Source organism: Eucyclogobius newberryi, unplaced genomic scaffold (assembly GCF_026437365.1).
Source record: "Eucyclogobius newberryi isolate DKJ021-1_F unplaced genomic scaffold, fEucNew1.0.hap1 SCAF_20, whole genome shotgun sequence".
NCBI classification, from domain to species: Eukaryota; Metazoa; Chordata; class Actinopteri; order Gobiiformes; family Gobiidae; genus Eucyclogobius; species Eucyclogobius newberryi.
In genome coordinates this window covers 12,901,945-12,920,779 of record NW_027315835.1, presented here as the reverse complement: position 1 = coordinate 12,920,779, position 18,835 = coordinate 12,901,945, and the positions used below count along the sequence as shown (strand labels likewise).

Sequence of the window (18,835 nt, the reverse complement as noted above, 5' to 3'; positions counted from 1 at the left end):
ATTTAAAATATTGTTTTTTCTTACAGATAAGCAGCAAAGGGGAGCTTTTTTTGTTAATGGCTACAAGGCAGAATTAGTGAATAACCTTAGAAAAGACTTCAAGAAAAATGCCTGTTTTGAGCTCAGTGCTCCTGGAAGACGATCCTTTCAGGTTTGGATTGTCACATATTGCTTTAGAAAATCAGTAATTTGATTATTATTAACAGCTTATGCAAATAATTATAAATTAATTTAGTTAAAAAGATGCATAATTTGTCTGTTCAATATCAACAGGTTTGTAAATAACCCAATTTGTTGTTTTTTCTCTAGTTTGCAGCGAGCAGTCCTCAAGATGCCCGAGAATGGGTGGATGAAATCAATTTTATAACTAAAGGTCTTGGTACTTTTTTATGACATCTCTTGCATGTCTGCCTGTCCTAAAAGAGGAATCTCTTCTATCAGTTTGCTGTTTTGTGCACTCTTATCTGGATCCAGGGCATAAGGATGCAGAAGGTCATGTTGTTTAGATTGTAAATCACTCTGCAACACATTTGTGATTAAGGCCATATCAATAAAACAGGCCTGACTTTTTAAAAGTGCCATAGGGTAATTTGAAATACAGTTAAAGATATATTTGGTAAATGTGTGCCTAAAGTTTCTGAGGGGCAGAAAGGTCAGAAATGAAAGGGAGGATTTTATCATGCCTCCCAATCTGTCATGTGTTGAGGAGAGGGATCTGGCTCCTTCTCATCCGACTTGTGTGTGCAACGGTGCAGCTGTAGTCTTTCTCCTCCGGCACACACTCCTCCCCTAACCCACCTACCGAATTCCAACTTACAGGAAATTGATTGGTAAATGTTCTGGTTATCCTCCTCTGACATTGATTTCTGCCGGGCCGCTGGTGCTCGGCCGAGGACCTGATACCCTGTGTTTCAGTGTCCAGTCGCCTGCAATGAGACAGCTCCTTTATCTGAGCTCGCCGCTAAAATGGGCTCAGGTCGGCCCACTGATTTGCGGGAAGTAACAGACACTCAATAGTTTGTCTTACTTCCTATCGGGCCCTTCATAGTCAAATAAGCAAGTCTTATACAATCCAATTTACAAATCTCATGTTTTACAATTGAAAAGCAAATAAAACTTTGTGTTATTAAGATAAGGTAAGATATTATTTTATTGATATCATGATAGAAGTGGGCATAAAATTGAAATTTAGATAATATCAAGAATGTTGTTTTGAAGTTATGGACATTTGAATATTAAGTATATTTATTATTATTATTATATGTTAAAAAATTATTGAAATAGAGCTGATAAAAAATAATTAAAAAATATGTTGTAAAATGTCAAATGTATCATAACTGCAGAAATATAAGTTAATACCTTAACTTATATTTCTGCAGTTATGATACATTTTACAGACATTGCTTATTTGTCTGAAAATTTGTCTTAAACTTCAGCACATTTAAAGACATGTTTTAACACATTTTTGGTCTGAATATCATTATCGGAATACTCCAAAAAACATTAAGATTTTGGTCAATATTGCCCATTCCTAGATCAGAGAATTACTTGTTAAGACAGAAGCTCTTAATACACATTGATGCAGATAACAAAAATAAATCATGCATGCTATCAAAATGATGGATTATAATGGAGTCTAAGATCTTAATGACATAGTAATTAAGAAAAAACTAAAAAGCAAACTATTCTAACAAGGATATATATGGTTTGAATAAAAAATAACACTTTTCAATGTATTTCATTATGTGAACATTTCCGCTAAGATGTTTACCTATTTAATTGTAGATCTTCAATCAGAGCAAATTCCTTGCGATGAGGATGAAGTGGACGGATATGAGGAAGATGACTCGTATGACGATATTGCGGGATTGGGTCCCGACACGCCACATCCCGGTGCCCTACCACATGGCACACCTAGAGGGCAGGAGGACGACGAGGGGGAGGATATCTACCAGGTTATGCCCGGTAAAAATGAGTTTACTTGTATCACACACACACAAACACACACAAAATAAAATAAAAATAAAAAGCATGAACACAGCAACAGCCTCAAATGGATAGGAGACAATGCAGGCAAGCTGTACACCGCCCCCATGATACTCCGTCAGACAAATAGACAGTGCCTCGCCCTCTCTGTCTTGCACACTTAAAGCCTAAGGGATCGCAGAGGCAGGGTATATTTGTGATGATCTCTACTGGCTGCGAAATTTGTGTTGCCAGGTACCTCCCTATCACCACCGCCACTTGCAGACTGATAACTCATTGTAAATCAAGCAACACTAATAAGCTTGTCAGAGCTAAGGCGGCTCTGGTAGAATCATGCAGTGCAACACGAGTGAGATTTTCCATGAAGCGAAAGCCCCTCCATCCATGTCCTTTTGTCCTTTTGTTAGAGATTTGAAAATATTACTGTGGTAATCGCATTGAAATCTGTAAGAGCGTTGTAGTTTGCAGTTGCTTAGTCATAGATGTCCAATTAGCTAATGTTGCCATGGCACTGAAACTGAAACTGAAGTCCATTTTTCACTCCACAAAACTGAGATTTGGCTAAAATTGCCTAGCAACAGCAAATTAGTGGAAAGAAGAAGAAAAGTTAATTCTTTTCTGGCTCAAAATAGTACAGAGGCTTTTAATGTCCCATAATTAACAGATATTGCAGTTTGATTGAGAATTTTAAGAAGGCGGAAAAGTCAAAGTCAGTCAAAAAAGTAAGATAGTCCCGTTTGTCAGCGGGGCTACCAAATCCAGAGGACAAAAGGGGTGATCTGGTCTTTTCAGGGCCATCGTCCATCACGCTCTCTATTAAATAAGATACATCAAGATTTAGTTTCACTCTGTGAGTACATTACCTTTGCCAAAATCACTGGTGATAGGGGAATCAGTCTTAAAACTGTCATGCCGGCGTTCAAAGCCATCTGGGAAGAGGTACAGATCCTGACCACAGATGGCATATCGAATGACAGGCTCTTTCGTTCACTTTCTCACCCCTTCACTTATCAATCATTATCACCTCTTTGCTAACAAGCATCTTCACATTAGGAAAATATTATGAACTAAATCAGTACACACATTAAACTAATTAATGTATGATGCCTTTTAAATTAAAACTGTTGAATGTATGAACCAATAATGTGCATTTTCTCTAAATGCTCTAAATCCTAATGATTAATTAGGTCAAATGTGACTTTTACATTGATTTTTGGACTTTCATAATATAATCAAGGCTGTATTTGTGATATCCTGATATTAGATGTAGGTTATTTATTTGCACAAACTATATATTAAAAGTCTTAATTGAATAGCCAATCTTCGAGCTGAAATAACAACATCAGCTGTTATTTTTAAACCGTCATAATCATATAGACTTATTGACCATATTGAAAAGTTCCCTCTCCAGACGGGGCACACACGACCCCTAACGTGCATGTAGTTATAAATGTGCGACATGTATCCTGCTGCGGGCTGGTGTGTGCGCGTGTGCCTTTCTCTGTTCCTGGAAGTGGAGGCGCAGGTTGTGCTGGAAGGTGGATTGTGTTGCTGGGTTGTGGCACGGCTGTCAGCCTGGTAGTGTTAAGGATGGATGTGGGAGACAGAGGGCAGGCATATCACAGTGTCACCACCTCAGACCACCGGGAGCCACGCCCCCAAAGTCAAAGGCACATCCACCGCCCCTGCGTACTTTCCCGCAGTGCTACCGCCTACAATGTTCAAATGGAGAGATCTGCACACAAAAAACCACAAATAAAAGCAAAATGTTAACAATTATGATGTGAGATAGACCGGCATATTGGCTGGTCAATATTTATTTTTTACCTGCAATTGTTAGCGTATCGGCTATTGACCGTGACGCTTCAGAATAGGCTGATATTGATCAAAATCGGCCCTACATATCGGCCTTAAAATATCAGCAAGGCTTATTGGCCATCAGCTGTCCCGGATTCTTAAGACATTCATATCTGCATCGACCATGAAAATAACCAAAAACATGTATTACTTGTAGCTGGTACTTATCCTCCAAGAAATCTAGTTCTGGTGTAAACAGTCCTTTATCTTAAATGTGAAAAATCAATTAAGTCATATTTTTAATGAGTCAGATTTGTATCTTGAGTGCTAAATGTGGTTACAGCTATAGCACAATGCAGAAACATTCATGTGAGTTCAAATGTGGTGATTGACTGTTGGATCACTGTATCTATCTATTAAAAAAGAATATTTACTATATAATTTTGCATTTTACTTTTTTTTTTCAGATGAGTATCCAGATCCACCAGACAATGAATCACAAGGTAAGAAACCTATGTATTTTTTAATGTCACAGATGTCAACTCTCCGAACTTATTAACTTCACCCACTTTTTCAGACCGGTCAACAGATTATCCAAACTACTTCCAAGGTTTATGGGACTGCGAAGCCGATGAGCCGGACGAGCTGTCTTTCCAAAGAGGAGATCTCATCTACATCCTCAGCAAGGTCAGCATCGCGCTTTCCCCGCAGAGATTATCCAACACATTTAACTACATAAACCTCGCACCTCAATGTGTTTCGAAATCACAATCATCAGGTATTTGTAGTTGCACTTTGACCCATGATGTTGACACAAAATTACACGAGTCCATGTGATGCGCAAGTGTAAAATGCGCAATTATTTAAGGGTTAAATAACATCTTGTCTAGTAATCACTTCACCCTCATTTGCTTCCCCTGAACACGCTGATATCTAAGTGTCTACATTTCTCTGTTAGCGAGCACTTGTTTCCTGATGCAGCAGTGGCGCGCCGGCAGTGGCATTGTATATTTCCCAGGCCACTAGGGTGAAGTGCTATTGAGGCGCTGTGTAATGGCGCTGTTGTTCATTATAGAGCCTCTATCACTGGGGTTAATTGAGTAGGCAGCCAAGCGAGGTTCTTCCTTTCTGTTTGACATAAACTGCAGGTGAAGCCATCTTGCATCTCAGCCGCTTTCTATAAATCCATTTCCCCTCGTGTTTTATGGCCATCGTGCAGTTACATGCAGAGTATCCACCAGTGAAGAGCCACCCTACTGGAAATCAATGTCCTGTAATTTGGACACTTTCACTCTGTTCCATGCAGGCTCTTGTTTCTCCGCCGCTGCCATTGGTCGGTTTGAAATTGAATCATAATGAGCTGTGTTTAGCCTAAATTATCTGAAGAACGAGAAGAGAAAGAGATTACATTTTCAGCCATTTTGCTGTAATTACACGTTGGGAATGGTAAAACATTGTGATCATGGTTTACTATTATATTGTATTGTTTCAAAAAAATATGAGCTAGACCATCGGCTTCCATGGGTCAGAAAGAAATAGATGTACTGTTGTGTTGTCATAGTTTACTTAAATTGTAAACTCAATACTGTGGAAAAGGCTTGATGTTTGAAACGGATTTATGCTTTATTATTATTATAATATTCTTATCTTAATTTTCTTTTTTAAAAACAACACAAGGAATATGCACAGATAGACACAAAAGCAAGGCATCCAAGTATATAGTGCTAAATGTGACGTCCTGCATATTTGTCCCATTTAGATTTGTCCAGTTCCAAATTGTGTGCATACGTAATTTTCTTTTTAAATTTTTCGAATGTCAATTATAATTTTGGTCCTGTCCTTAACACAATATATTAGTTTAATGTTATTATGTGCTCTTGTCATAGTTCTGATATAGATCAAGACCATACAAAACTATTCAATAAAGGTCAAAACATGTCCTATATATGTGGTTTTGAAGTATCGGTTCTCAAATGATTGTTTTAGAGTAATTCATATCTGGATGTTTTGACAAACCCTACTATACAGTTTAGTCTACAAAACATCTTTATCTTATCTAAGGCCATTAACTTACATTTAACCATAAAGACAGAATGTAATATTACTAAGTTCCACTACGTACATTGATCGAAACCTCAAATCAGAAAAAAAATAGCAGGTAAAATACTGTAGTGTCCTCGCAGATGCAGTTTTAATTGAGGCGCCGTTGAGAGCACGAGAATAATTGCTTTGGGTGGCTGTGTGTATGTTTGATGGAGGGAATAACAAAACAGCCACATTTTACATGACCATAACAAAGACCGTGTACTTGACAATGCACAGAGGTCCTGGCTCTGAGCTGCAGGTTCACGTTTGTCTTAGCTTTACTTTGTACCACTTTTCTCTATATGGGTTACATTACATCACTTCAAGCCTGTAAACTTTAAACAAACTTAGGTCATGGTTATAGTAGCTTTGATAACACATATTTTGTCAACCTGTTGCTTTGTCAAGACAAAACCCAGTGACAGACTGCAAGACTATCTTAACTTTCCACTTATATTTCAAGTGAATTTTTTTACAAGCTGTAAATTGTTTAAGAGACAGCTCATGATGGTTTAGGTTTAAAACTCTACTCCACCCATGCCCTGTTTTCACCATAACAATGCCACATTACCCCCTTCAAAAGCATTATTTGGGTTATAGCCTGTAATCGGCTATTCATTTTAATGACTCCGTTGGGAGGGCTTCCCTGTGTCGTAACTACTGCATGTTCATGCAAGGCCCACTGGTGTTCAGTTTTACGGGGGATTCCGGAGAACCCTGACCTCCGAGAGTGAAATACGGGCCCTTGGCTAGAACTCAAGTCTGTCGCTTAACTGGGGACCCAGACACACGAAATGGCCGTAATAAAACCGGAGCTCATAAATTCACATAGAGCGTGGGAGGCCTGGTTGTCTGTGCTGTTATGTCAACACTGACCATAATTACAAGGTAATAAGGACACGCTCTAAGTGCTAAATCAATGGTGCTAACAAACTGTTATTTTTAAAGCTCAGATGTGATTGACTGCTGAAGTGCAGAATGGGATAGCCACAGGCCTGGTGTCATATGGCTGTGAACTGAGGAGAACATGCCGATTGTATAAAAGGCCCTCATCCATCATTATCGATCTCTCACTTACTGTAAAGTGGGGGCATTTTTACTGTATTTGTGTGTTTTTTCCCCTGTGTGTTTTACAGTCAGTGTGTGTCGTCTGTGTGTGGCTGTGCATATCTCTGTATCACTGACAAAGTAAATAAATTAGGAACCTCACAACTCATATGAATCCCATTAGTTCAAGTGAATTAATCTTGTAGTGTGCCCGTGCGGCTGGTTCTCACTCCTGTGCGCTCGCTGCTGATGCTCAGCTGCTGATACATGGGACACAAACACACCGTGAAATCTGTCTCGTGATTCTTGTTCTGGCATTTCATTTCTGAGAGCTTGCATTTTTCCAACATACATTACGCCTTTTACTGATATTATAGCGTGGTGACAAATCTTAGCCTGCTCCCAGTTTGCACACTCTTTGGTGTTGTATTGGCTTATGTAATTAATTGGTAAAATCAGACTCAGCAACATTGCCTGAAGTGTGCCGGTGCATGCCAGAATTTATATTCTCTTGTAAACCTTTGTAATTATTATACAAAATTGGGACTGATGAAATGTAATGTAGCAAAATGAAGAAGCAAATGATACAGTTATTTAAATAATACTATGACCTCAGTATACAACACCATATTCAACACTTAGACATCTGGTACGTGTTAGTGTTTTTTATGTTTAGCAGTTAATAGTAGAAAAAGCTTCAGTTGTAGTTTAGCAGTTAAATTTAAAGTCTCTCAGATAGCCATCTGAAGCTCCTGGTCACTGAGAACTGAATCTTGCTTCTGTAATTCAGTGTTTCCCGCTGGTTTATACAGAAACTATGGTGGAACAAACGATCCATATTTGAATCATTTTATTAATACGATTCATAGTTGTATAGCTCTACTACTTATTACTTCTACTGATGAAAAAGCTCTGCTTACGGATTAAATATTACTTACATCTATATGTTTATGATAATACTACAAGCATAAAGTATTGTTTGTTTTACTAGTTTTGTGTTCGGCCCAATTTTAGACTGTGGGGGCAAAATGTGTTTATGGAGGAAAATTAGACTATGAGCAACTAAGGGGAAAAACTGTTAAACTAGGCGTGATCACAACACGTTTCATACTTTTTTAGAAAAGCTGGAATTTAATATTTTTGAAATATGTTCCAGAATCATTCAGCCCCTCTCTGTGTAAATACCATAATATACATGTTACAGACTTAAGCCTGTCCTGCATTCTTGCCCTGTAATTTATGTAAGGCGCATCAAAAGACATGGGCTCCACAGGTCAGCTGTCACATTCCTGTATTCCCACAGGCACTCATGGAGAACGGCAGGATGGAGTGGGAAGAGATTTATGGCCCAAACCAATCCAGGGTCCTTAAAACTCTGGCAAGCCACACTGCCATCTCGCCCTCTATCTCTCCACCTCGTCCGCTCTCCTCGCCCCTCTCCTCTCATCTGCCTCTCGTCTGCCGTCCAACCAAAACTGGCAGAGAGGGAGAGGAGCCAGCCAATCACAGGCAACTCCTAAAGTGCATCACATCACACATCACGCACATAAGCCAGTCAGACAACATGGACACCACTGACACCTTGTGGTCGTTTTTAGCGGCAACTATCCAATCCAAACTTTGTGAAAGTGCTCATCCTTATTGACAGCCTGTATCTTGACTTGCTGACCGAGGTGAAATTGCCTATAGTGAATATTTACTTCAAGTACTACTTGATACTTCAAGTTGGCTGTGTGTGCAAGGGAAGATGAGTTTTCATTTGAAAGCGGTGGTAGTTTGCTGGATGTACACAGGTCAAATTGAGTCTAAGAAAGGCAAGGGTAGCCAAACAATCAGATGGGAAAAGTCAAGCCAAAAAGGACAAAGCCGGGGTATGCCTTTATCCCATTGTGTGAACAGTGTCCCCCCTCAGAACCATTTAAGGACCCCTGACTGCTTTTGTAGCCATAGACACCAAGACGCTATAGACAGGCAAGACATCCTATTTACCACCCAAAGTAGCAGGGGGTGAGTCTGGGGTCAGGCAAGAGGCAGCGGTCATCCCCCGGTCAACTACAGTAGGTCATTATTCAGCCCAAGCCAATAGTCCAGAACCACGTCCGAGCCACCCAGCCCCCAATTCATTCTGCTTAATTATTATAAATGGGGGGCGGCGTAAACAGCCATCATTACACACACAGTGGCATACACAAATCCACTTTAAATTGCTATTAAGTTAAGGAGCTATCTGTAATCCCGAGCGTGCTTTAGAAAAAGAACCAAGTAGGTTTTTCTTTTTATTAAATCTCATCGTCCCTGAGATATTTTTAAATATTCGTATTCTCTGTCATGTTTCCAATTTGAAGCCAATTCTCTGATTTAATTAAAAGACCACTTGGAAAAAATGGACACTAAGTAGTCTCTAAATGTCCTAAACTATCATCTTTACTTAAAGATAGATTCTAACAATACGTTATATCGCTTTATCTCCCCATAAAACCGGTTGGAGGCCATTTTAAGTTATTGGTAAAGCTTTATACCAGAGTGAGAAGTGAGGAGGACTTGCTAACCTCATTGTAGGAAAGTGATGGCGGTATCCAGCCAGTGTTGTTCATGTTTCTTTGTTAAAATGGGACTGGGACAGACAAATTTGTAAGTGCAGTGTCGTGGATGACTATGTAGATGAGAAAAGGTAGAGGCAGGGCATGGAAAATGAAACGCATTGAGAACAGATGCAAAAGAGGATGCGAGTCTAAAAAAAAAAAAAAGACGAGGGGAAAAAGGCTGTTATATCGAAGATGTGAGGAGATGTGAGGACGAAGTACGGAGGGGGTTGGAAATAGGGAGGATGAGGGGGGGATTGTAACACCCAGGCGACGGGTTCAGCGGCGGGGCAATGAGAGACTTCCTGCGCTCCATCACGCCCAAGGCCTGTCTCAGTCAGCTGGTGGCCGAGGAAAGATGCCTCATGTGTCAGGCTTATTAGCACTCCCCTAGTTTGTATGCATTTGGGATTGTGTCTGAGTGTACGTCATTTGGGATTAGGAGGTGAAAACAAAATATCAGATATCTGTGTGGTTTTTTTGTTGTTTTTTTTAGAACGAAAATGCCATATGCTGTGTTTAGACTGGACAAAACCCCTGCTTGCTGTCGCGCTTGCTTGTTCCAGTGCATCCAACCAGCCTCGCCTCACCTTCCTTCTGCGCTCTGGGCTGGAAGAGCTGTCAATCTGTCCTCCAGGTCGGCGAGTGAGCGATGTGCCTATCAGAATGCCACCATTAGCCAGCCCCCTGAGTGGTAAATAAACGATCACGCCGGTACACTGCAGGTGTTGTCATGGCAACGCGCTCCCACTGCCGGCCCCGCCCACCACGGCCGCACGCCTCCGACGGCAGGAGTCACCGGGAGGTCAGCGAGTCGAGGCGCCACAGCGGCCACAGGACGGCGCTGTTTGTCCCGTCAAGGTCCTGATTTTATATTCAGGCAACCGACTGTGTATATTCACTGTATACTTTCAGTCCTTGTTCATCTCTTTAATTATACGTTTATAGACAACTCAATAAATTGCCTCCAGTTTGACTCTACTTCTATGAACCATATTTCAGTGTAGACCAAGTTGAAGTACTTTAGATGCCTTTTTGAGTAAATGCTAAACAACTTTCTCTCCTTATTGTATAGAGCTATAGAAGACAATTCCCAGCTTACATCATCTGAAGTGAAGCTTCCCTAAAACAAATAACAAACACAAAAGAAGAAAACAAACAGAAGGAAAGGGCCATTATGGAGTTAGCATAGTTTTTGTCATTTGGATAATTTACTCGCGCCGTCTCCTGGAATGTCCCTATTACAGCAGGTGTACTCTGGATGAACCCATTGCAAGTATGAGAAGATGAACTCTGCACGCCTGACAGACTCCCAGCGCCATTGGCACCCACTCCGTGATGTAGCAGTGGTATTAAAATGGCGGCGCTGATAATCCAAAAGACCTTTCTGAGGGAGAATTTGAGACCGACTGCACAGATGGGCCATGGAGATAAATAAAATTCTCTTGTCACTACGGTCGGTCGAATGGTACCGCGGCGCCCCCAAGGGAGAGCAAAACTGTTTCACTGCCTCTCTCCTGATGCCTCCCCCGTCCGTATGTCTATACTTTCTGCCATTTTCTCCAATGGGTAGCGTCGCCAGCGCTGTGCAACCAGGCCTTTCCCTGCTACGGTCTTATGGGGCGCATAAAAAGACAATTTCCTCCTTTGGACTTGCTCTCCCTTGCATTATAAGCACATACATACACTCAGTAGAGAGGGAAAGTTTGTCGGAAAGCCAAACATAGTGAAACATTTTCCCCAGAAGCGATTTTAGGGGCAACAACGAGGCCAAGGTGGACAATACACTACTGTCACTCATTCTTCTACAGCACTTGAACTTTGAGCTTTGACATTGTTTTAGTTGATGCATTGCTCGTCGCCTATTGCTCATATACAGTACAAAGCTATTTTTTCAGTCTTAAATCTCAAAGTCGAGGGTGTGATAGCGTGGCCTTTACCTCACGGGTCAAAAGTATTATTGTGACATATTTGCTGACAGGTGCTCTGTTGGGCATGTGGCTGTGTGGTTACTGTGTAGTTGTACGTTTTATCGACTGGCAGAGTGATATAAAATGTTCACAAGGCCGTTGTCCATCTGTGGGGAGCTGGAGAGACGTGTCCGCGCTGATGGCTTCAAACACTGATCTATTGGAGATCTCGTTAGAGCCAGGATCAGATGGTCCTGTGGAGGATGATGGGAAGAAATGTTAACCACACACAAAGCAAACGGCCCAAATAAGATAAGATAAGATATTCCTTTATTGTCCCACATGGGGAAATTTCATTGGTGCAACGCAGGTAGATACAGAGGTAGATACAGAAGAACAGATCACTTATAGGAAGTCTGAAAAACACTTTCAGTAGAAGATCTCCTATAAATAAATAAAAACTCCCATAGACAAATAAATAAATAAATAAATACCATTGCATGTGATCCCGACAGTAATAGTTTACACCAATTTACCATGATACAAAAGTGTATTTTCCATTCCAATTTTGTACATATTTAGTTAATAACAGATTTAGGACCTGTACAAAATCTTGGATCAATACAAATGTGGTCATTTTTTATGGCTTCATAAATTAATATTTGACAGTAAAAACATTATCAGTATTGTTGATATTGACCATTTTAATTTTAATAAGAGGATTTTTCTTTTATGTTTACTTTTCATGACAATTATTTGGAGCTACACATTTATCTTAAAGATAAACACATTTTATAAAAAACAACAACTTTGCACTTACTGATCATATTTAATGATGCAATTAAGTATGAATATTTTTGTACTTATAATTGTATATTTTTGTATTTATTACAAATGGAAAATTATGTATTGTGGGATTACACCAATGTGTTTAATTGTAAAAAAATATTATAGCATACATTAAATTTGTTTACGTCAAGTTTCTGAAACAAACAAAAACGTTCTTATTATTTATTTACAAATTAGAATTTAAAAAACACTATTAACACAGTTGGGCAATATATCAAAATTTGGATAATATCGGGAACATTGTTTTGAAAATATGCTAAATTTGAATATTTTGTATATCATTTATAGTAAAAAATGCTGATTAAAATAAGTCATGTGGTAAATGTTCAAATAAGGGTATAACTTTATGCAGTTCTGTAATTAGATTTACAGTTATTTCACATTTGTTTGATAATTAAACCTCAACTTATTGTCTGAATATCTTTTAAAAAAACATATATTTTTGTCAGTATCGCCAAACCGTAATTTTTAAATGCCAAATGATTGGAAATATTGTTGGCATTGATAGCATGGCATTGATTAGGATAAGGATTTTCTCTGAATAATATTAATTAACCTTGTTTTGCTCCCTGCTTCCATTGTGCTTTAAAATACCACATGCTGTCACAGTTGAGCTCATTTTAACAGTGGTGCTGTGCTAATATTACCAGATATAAAGCACAAACACACGGTTCTAAATCCTGCTCCATTTGCCCCTGTTTAGTTGTTTGTGGCCTCCCGCGGGACTCACTGTGTTTTATTTGCTCGTTCTGGGGCAGGAGTACAACATTCACGGCTGGTGGGTCGGCGAGCTCAACGGCACCGTGGGCATTGTCCCCAAAGAGTTCCTGCACCCTGCCTACATCCTGTGAACTCCAACAGGTACGAGGCACTCTCTTATCATCAGCATTATGGACCATTACTGTGGCCTAACACGCACAAACAGTTCCCCTGGTACTCATCCAGATTGCCATTGAAGTATATTCAGCCGTTGACCTGTCGTTTATGGCATCTGCTGGCTGCAAGAAGTACTGCACATCACCTTCTAAATGGTGCAATAGGCAATGTGCGAGGATATATATGAACAACAAAAGCATGATTACAGCATCAGTTGTCCTATTTAGGAAAATTATTATCATATACAGTTAGATACAGCTTAAAATGAAAGACTAAATTATTAATACATGTTTTCATGCATGATGATGTTACAAAGCTACTGCCAGTGGTGAATTAGACATAAATATCAGTCTAGTCAAATGCTGCGTTTCTATTATTTAAATGTAATAAAGCATTCATGAGTCTTAACCACAGCAAACTGTGTTATGTAAATCTGCTCATATAATTATTCATATTCATTCACAACCAATGTTTCATTGAGTGAAATAAAATGTGTGGTGACATATAATCATAATAAATGTTTATTATTAGGCAGTTAGTTTAAATGTGGCTTTATGTTTTAAAGGAAGATAAATACATAGAAATATATATATATATATATATATAAATAAATATATGTATATTTATGTATATGTGTTTTTAATAGGCCATTTTAATGTGGTAAAATGTGAATATTTCCAATAAGTCCAGTAGATGGCACAATTGCACATATAAATGAATGAGGGACCCAAGAAGCTTCCAGTATAAACTAGATTTTTAGATAAAAACATGTTTTTACAAGTTATTAATATTGCTTCTATTTTCTGGTCATCCCTAACTGTTCTCGTCCATTGGTTCTTGTCACAGATTCATTCCAATACTGCAAATATAAAACAAACAACGAGAGGAAAATCTACATAATAAACCTCAACATTAAATTATAAATGAAAAATTGCACTCATCAGTGATCACCATAATGGACCAAACAGCAACTACAATTAAAATATCTTAATTATAATCACACACACAAAATAAATTAAAATTAGACTGTAAAACAGGCATGTGGGTCCCTTTTACTCTGCACATTTAAGCTAAAAAATAGTGAGGATGTTAATATTTCTTTGGTCTAACATTAGAACTGTGAAGTGAACCGTTTCTCAGCATCGCCACATGATCGAGAGTGATGCGTGAATGAGTCGTAACAGAATATGAACATGTGAAAACCCGTCACATGAACAGTGTGTAGGCGTCACATTTACCTTGTAGTGTGTGTGGGAAGAGTTATCTATCAATTGTTTATCTTGAATGTTTTTTCACCAACAATCTTTATTATTCCTGTTTTAATGTAAATCATTTTTGCATTTAGTGTTTTGTTTCGACCATAAGGACATCGCTCCGACTAATATTAAGCACACTATTAATAAAAGCACTGCAGTGTTTTTGATCACCTGATAGGTTTGCGATGAGTAGAATCTCAAATCAAATTAATAAAACTATTATCTCACAAGTAAAAGGTTAAAACACGGTGACCATCCCAGAGAAGAACATCAACATATGAGGATATTAGGCGTGATGGAGAGTGTCTTTGGCAGCGGACGACCCCACTTTTCATTGTTCTGGCTCAGTGCGGGTGCAGCTGCCCTTGCGATGCCTACGTGCGTTCGCCGCCGCCGTTCAGGACCGGTTCAGCTAATGGGGCCTCATTGCCGTCCTCTGAGGCATCCAAAGACACAAAGGAGGGCAAGGTTTCCCCCATCGCCAATTTACTTTCGACCGACTCTGGCAGACAGCTGGTCTCCAAGATGCTAAAGTCGCTGTTTTCGGTCAAATCCACCGCAGATTCTGATTCATTGGAGTCCAGATTACCGCTCAAAGTCAACTCGCTGACGTTGTTTGGGTCATTTGTTCCCTTGACGATCTCTATCTCCTCTTGGATGCTGCCCGCGTTGGAAATGCTCTCCTCCTCTTCTTCTTCTTCTTCCAGAGGACAGCCGTTCATGTGTAGCTTAAAAATGCTGGAGGCCCTAGTTTCGGACCAATGACCAGTGATTTCTTCTGGGATAACCTCAGTGTGTATGTCCCCGTTTGCCTCCTGCATCACCTCAGCATCATCGCCAACGCTCTCCTCGTCACTGACTTGAACTATACTTTCATTTGAAGACCGTAGAGACCGCGTGTCTTCGTAAACAATGTCAGTATTAGAAATATCAACGGCTTCGTCCCGATGAGGTTTTATAAATTGCACCGAATCGCCCGCACTAACGTCTAATTCCACGGCATTGCGCAGGTTTTCATTTTCCTCGTTATTTACGGAAACGGTTTGCTCAGTCGAGTCGTCTTCGCTCGTCGTTCCTTCTGAATTCACAGCACATGTGTGACTGTAGTCCTGAATAGTGACCGCATCACCACTTTCATTTTTCACATCATCCTGGAATTTAAAGTGGTTTTCACGTGCTCCTTCCTTGGATTCGAGTTGGTTTTCCATACCATTTTCTTCGTTGACATGTTCACCTTCATCTTTTGACCGCCCATTGCAGTTCACTTCACATTCCTCCTCGGAATTTGAAACAGTGTTACTATTATATTGTTCTTCTTTCTGTGCAGTTGTGTTCTCCTCAGTTGTTGCTTCTTCAGTTTCTTCAAATTCAGTTACATTTGGTGAATGTAGCTCGGCCGACGCCTCGATTACGCAGCTAATAAAACCTGGCTGTTCGTCTTGTTCTTTATAGCTAAAGGTTTCTGGACTTTCGCTGCCCCCCAAAAAGAAGCTGACATGTTTACAGTTCTCTACTACGGCTTTGAGGTGGTCGTTGGTCTGGTGGACTTGTATGGCGATGGCGGTGGTGTCGCTGGGCTGAGGTTCAATTGTGGTTTCTTCTTGTAAACAATCCTCTGGTTTAGACGCCACGGGTAACAACTGGTTTGGTTGGAATGGTTGATGTGGGACAGGGCTATGCAAAAGGGGAAAAATTAACAACACATTAATTTCACAACAAAGTTTAAGCGTGTGGCATTTAAAATTGATTCATTGTCTCATTATGCTTTAACTCTATTTTAACTTGCACTACTGTGTCCATAACATTCATCCTCATCGTAAACCCATGTTTCAGTGTGCAATGAATCCTTTGAAATGCAGAACATTTCAAAATACAGAAAATCTATGTCCATGGTGTTTAAAATAAATTAGAAAAAATCTACAATGTCTATGTGCATGACATCAGATTATATTCAAATTAAGGTTAAATTTGTCCTCTTCTGCATTTTTGGTGGCGTCGCGTCACCGGTCTCTGGTAAAAAAGGTCCCAGAGTAAGCAGTTTATGTATTTCCTCAACTTTTTTATAATCAAGAATTTGAGGATGTTCTGTCTCCATAGTTTTAGCAATGTAGGACAAATAAAGGTTTACTTATTTAGTCCTTTCCAAGTGGGGACTGAAGGAAAAACCCCACATGTTAAAAATTATCATCATAGAACCGGTAATGACCATTTATCACCTTATAGAAATTTCAGAATAGTTATTTTACCTGCTTCTAATCTCAGTTAAACAGCCCTGCGTTGTCGCCTGAATCAAAGACACTGTCCACAACAATTACTTCCTACCTTTCCATGGACTCATAGGACACCGTGATGTTCCTCTCCTTAACAACGGCGTCCTCCTCTTGGGCCTGGGCGTAGCCGCGGTTGGAGGAGGCGTAGGTCAGGATGGCGTCGGTCACGGTGTAGGGGGTGTGGCCCTGGACACAATCCAGGATGTGTCCCACAGGGAGCTGAGTCTGCAGGAAGAGGTGCAGCTGACTGTCCGACAGACACACAGTCATGTGCACCACTCTGGTGACATACAAAGAGAGAAAATACTGTTACTGCAAAGAGATCACGGATGCTTTTATCATTTAAAATGTAGAGTATATTGTCTGTAATAAGAACATTTGATTTTTTATTTGATTGACAGAACGTTGTATGTTGTGTATTCTCTGTATAAATTGATATTTTGGAACTTTGTGTATTTTTGTTTTTTAACCTTTGTTTTACCAGGGAAATGTTACAATGTTGGCCTGGAACAGTTTGTTCACATTTGAGAGATATTTAAACCTTAAATCAAGGCATGTACAGATACTACTTCTAATTTATCAGGAAGGATAACAACTTTTTTAAATTAACAATATAATCAGGATATTTAATTATGTCAGTATTGTCCATCCAAATAAAACAATGTCTATGTTTTTTGTCATTTTGTTTTTAAAGGTTTAAGAACTCACTTGTCCAGAAAGAACTGGAGACCTTTCCGTCTTCTTTCAAGAAAATCATCATTGCTGAAGGAGAACAACGACTTGCCAGGAAGGTCTGGGACAGGTCTGGAGTCAAACAAATAAGAGAAGAAAATGAGATGAACCTTTTTGCATATGTTTCATCTGATTTACACAGAAGATGTCCTAGACGACCATCAAAGCACTTACACTAAACCAGAATTCTTCTGGAGCTTTTTCTTGAGCCACACAAACTCACTGTAGCGGCGTCGCACACATGAGGTCTTGGCTGTGAATGCCTTACTATTAGTCTGCAAATTAAAATGAAGAGTTTTATTAAAATGCATTTTAGAGTGTCGTCTGTTAAATAAATGTAATCGGGTGAAATGTTAGCAGGAGAGGCACATGATCACATGCCGGATTTGTTCCACTGACTGACACTGTTCTCTGATCTCAACACAAGTCTCCTTTTAACAAGAAATAATAACATTTGTAGCAACATTTAGGAATTTTCTTTTCATGAAACAAATTGAATTAAAATGAAACAGGGACTTGTTGCATTCTCTAGACTAGAGATACAGCGCTGAAGCAAACACTGTAGCTTTAGGGCAATGTTTATTCCTGGCACAAGAAAACGTAAAGAGTCTTGCTTTTCTTGAGTCAGTTTTGTCGAGTTAAGTTATGCATTCATCGTTTGTCATGCGAACTGTCAGCTGCAGCAAGTGTACAGCTCCAATGACTTAAAGTTGAGCCTTATATTTGAACTTACGTGCAGAAAGATTTTATAATCCACAAAGGAGTTCCATGAACCTTCATTTTGAATACGGGGATCTTGAACCCGCACTGCAACAAACTCCTACAAGAGAAAGTGAGACAAGAGTTGAAGAACACACCTTAGTTTTAAATTACAATAGCGGAACACTAGCTTTTTCAAAAAGCCAATGAGTTCCTCATACTTTTAACCACGTGTGATTAAATAAATTCCGTTTTGGCAAAAAAGCTTAAAAAAGCACTCTTTTACTTACATACCTCTTCTTGATTACTGATCATTCTGCTGACTGTAAGGCTGCAGGGACATCTGGAGTCAAAGGAGAAACATATTAGTCACAGTTCCTCATGAGACAGGGGAAGAGAAGAAACTTCAGCTAAATTTAACTGAATCATGAACATGTTTCCCTTTCAGAAAAAAAAGAGAAGAAAAGTCAATGTCATTAACAAATAGGCCTGTGGTTTTGGCTCAAAGGAGTTCCACTGAGTGCTCCTGAACAGGAAGAGCTATAGACAAATATTACGTTTGTTTCACTGTGTACTGAAACATTCATACAAACGTTTGATTGCAATCATATATCTTAAAAAATCTCTGCTGAATGTCAATTTGTACAGTAAGGTCACAAGACTGAGTGGGTGTGTTTAAATACTCCAGGGGAATACAACCCACTATGAATAATAGTGTGTCACAATGTGTGGAAAGTGCACGATCT

The 18,835-nt window shown here is 39.4% G+C and overlaps 2 protein-coding genes across 2 annotated transcripts in view; one reads left to right on the top strand and one right to left on the bottom strand.

The window, feature by feature from the left end:
• The window catches only part of skap1 (src kinase associated phosphoprotein 1), a 31,480-nt gene extending 13,998 nt beyond the window's left edge, over nucleotides 1-17,482 (top strand). Inside the window, exons 7-13 of the mRNA XM_072456952.1 lie at nucleotides 27-151; nucleotides 310-373; nucleotides 1,786-1,965; nucleotides 4,251-4,286; nucleotides 4,361-4,470; nucleotides 13,015-13,117; nucleotides 17,353-17,482. Coding sequence (XP_072313053.1) covers nucleotides 27-151; nucleotides 310-373; nucleotides 1,786-1,965; nucleotides 4,251-4,286; nucleotides 4,361-4,470; nucleotides 13,015-13,107 — 608 coding nt within the window. The 3' untranslated portion in view covers nucleotides 13,108-13,117; nucleotides 17,353-17,482. The remainder of the gene's footprint in view (nucleotides 1-26; nucleotides 152-309; nucleotides 374-1,785; nucleotides 1,966-4,250; nucleotides 4,287-4,360; nucleotides 4,471-13,014; nucleotides 13,118-17,352) is intronic.
• Nucleotides 14,480-18,308, bottom strand: snx11 (sorting nexin 11). The gene is made up of 6 exons (XM_072456878.1): nucleotides 18,294-18,308; nucleotides 18,124-18,210; nucleotides 17,565-17,665; nucleotides 17,367-17,462; nucleotides 16,711-16,938; nucleotides 14,480-16,062 (listed from the first exon to the last, which is right to left on the bottom strand). The coding sequence occupies exons 1-6, from the start codon at nucleotides 18,306-18,308 to the stop codon at nucleotides 14,763-14,765; spliced, it is 1,827 nt and encodes a 608-aa protein (XP_072312979.1). The 3' UTR covers nucleotides 14,480-14,762.
• Nucleotides 18,309-18,835: the final 527 nt, after the last annotated feature.

Excerpts from the sequence above, each read along its gene's own strand:
- snx11 (XM_072456878.1), bottom strand. Across the intron at positions 17,666-18,123 it reads ATTATAAAATCTTTCTGCAC|ACTAATAGTAAGGCATTCAC; the intron begins GTAAGTTCAAAT and ends TTTAATTTGCAG. Across the intron at positions 16,939-17,366 it reads CTCCAGTTCTTTCTGGACAA|AGTGGTGCACATGACTGTGT; the intron begins GTGAGTTCTTAA and ends GTATGTCACCAG.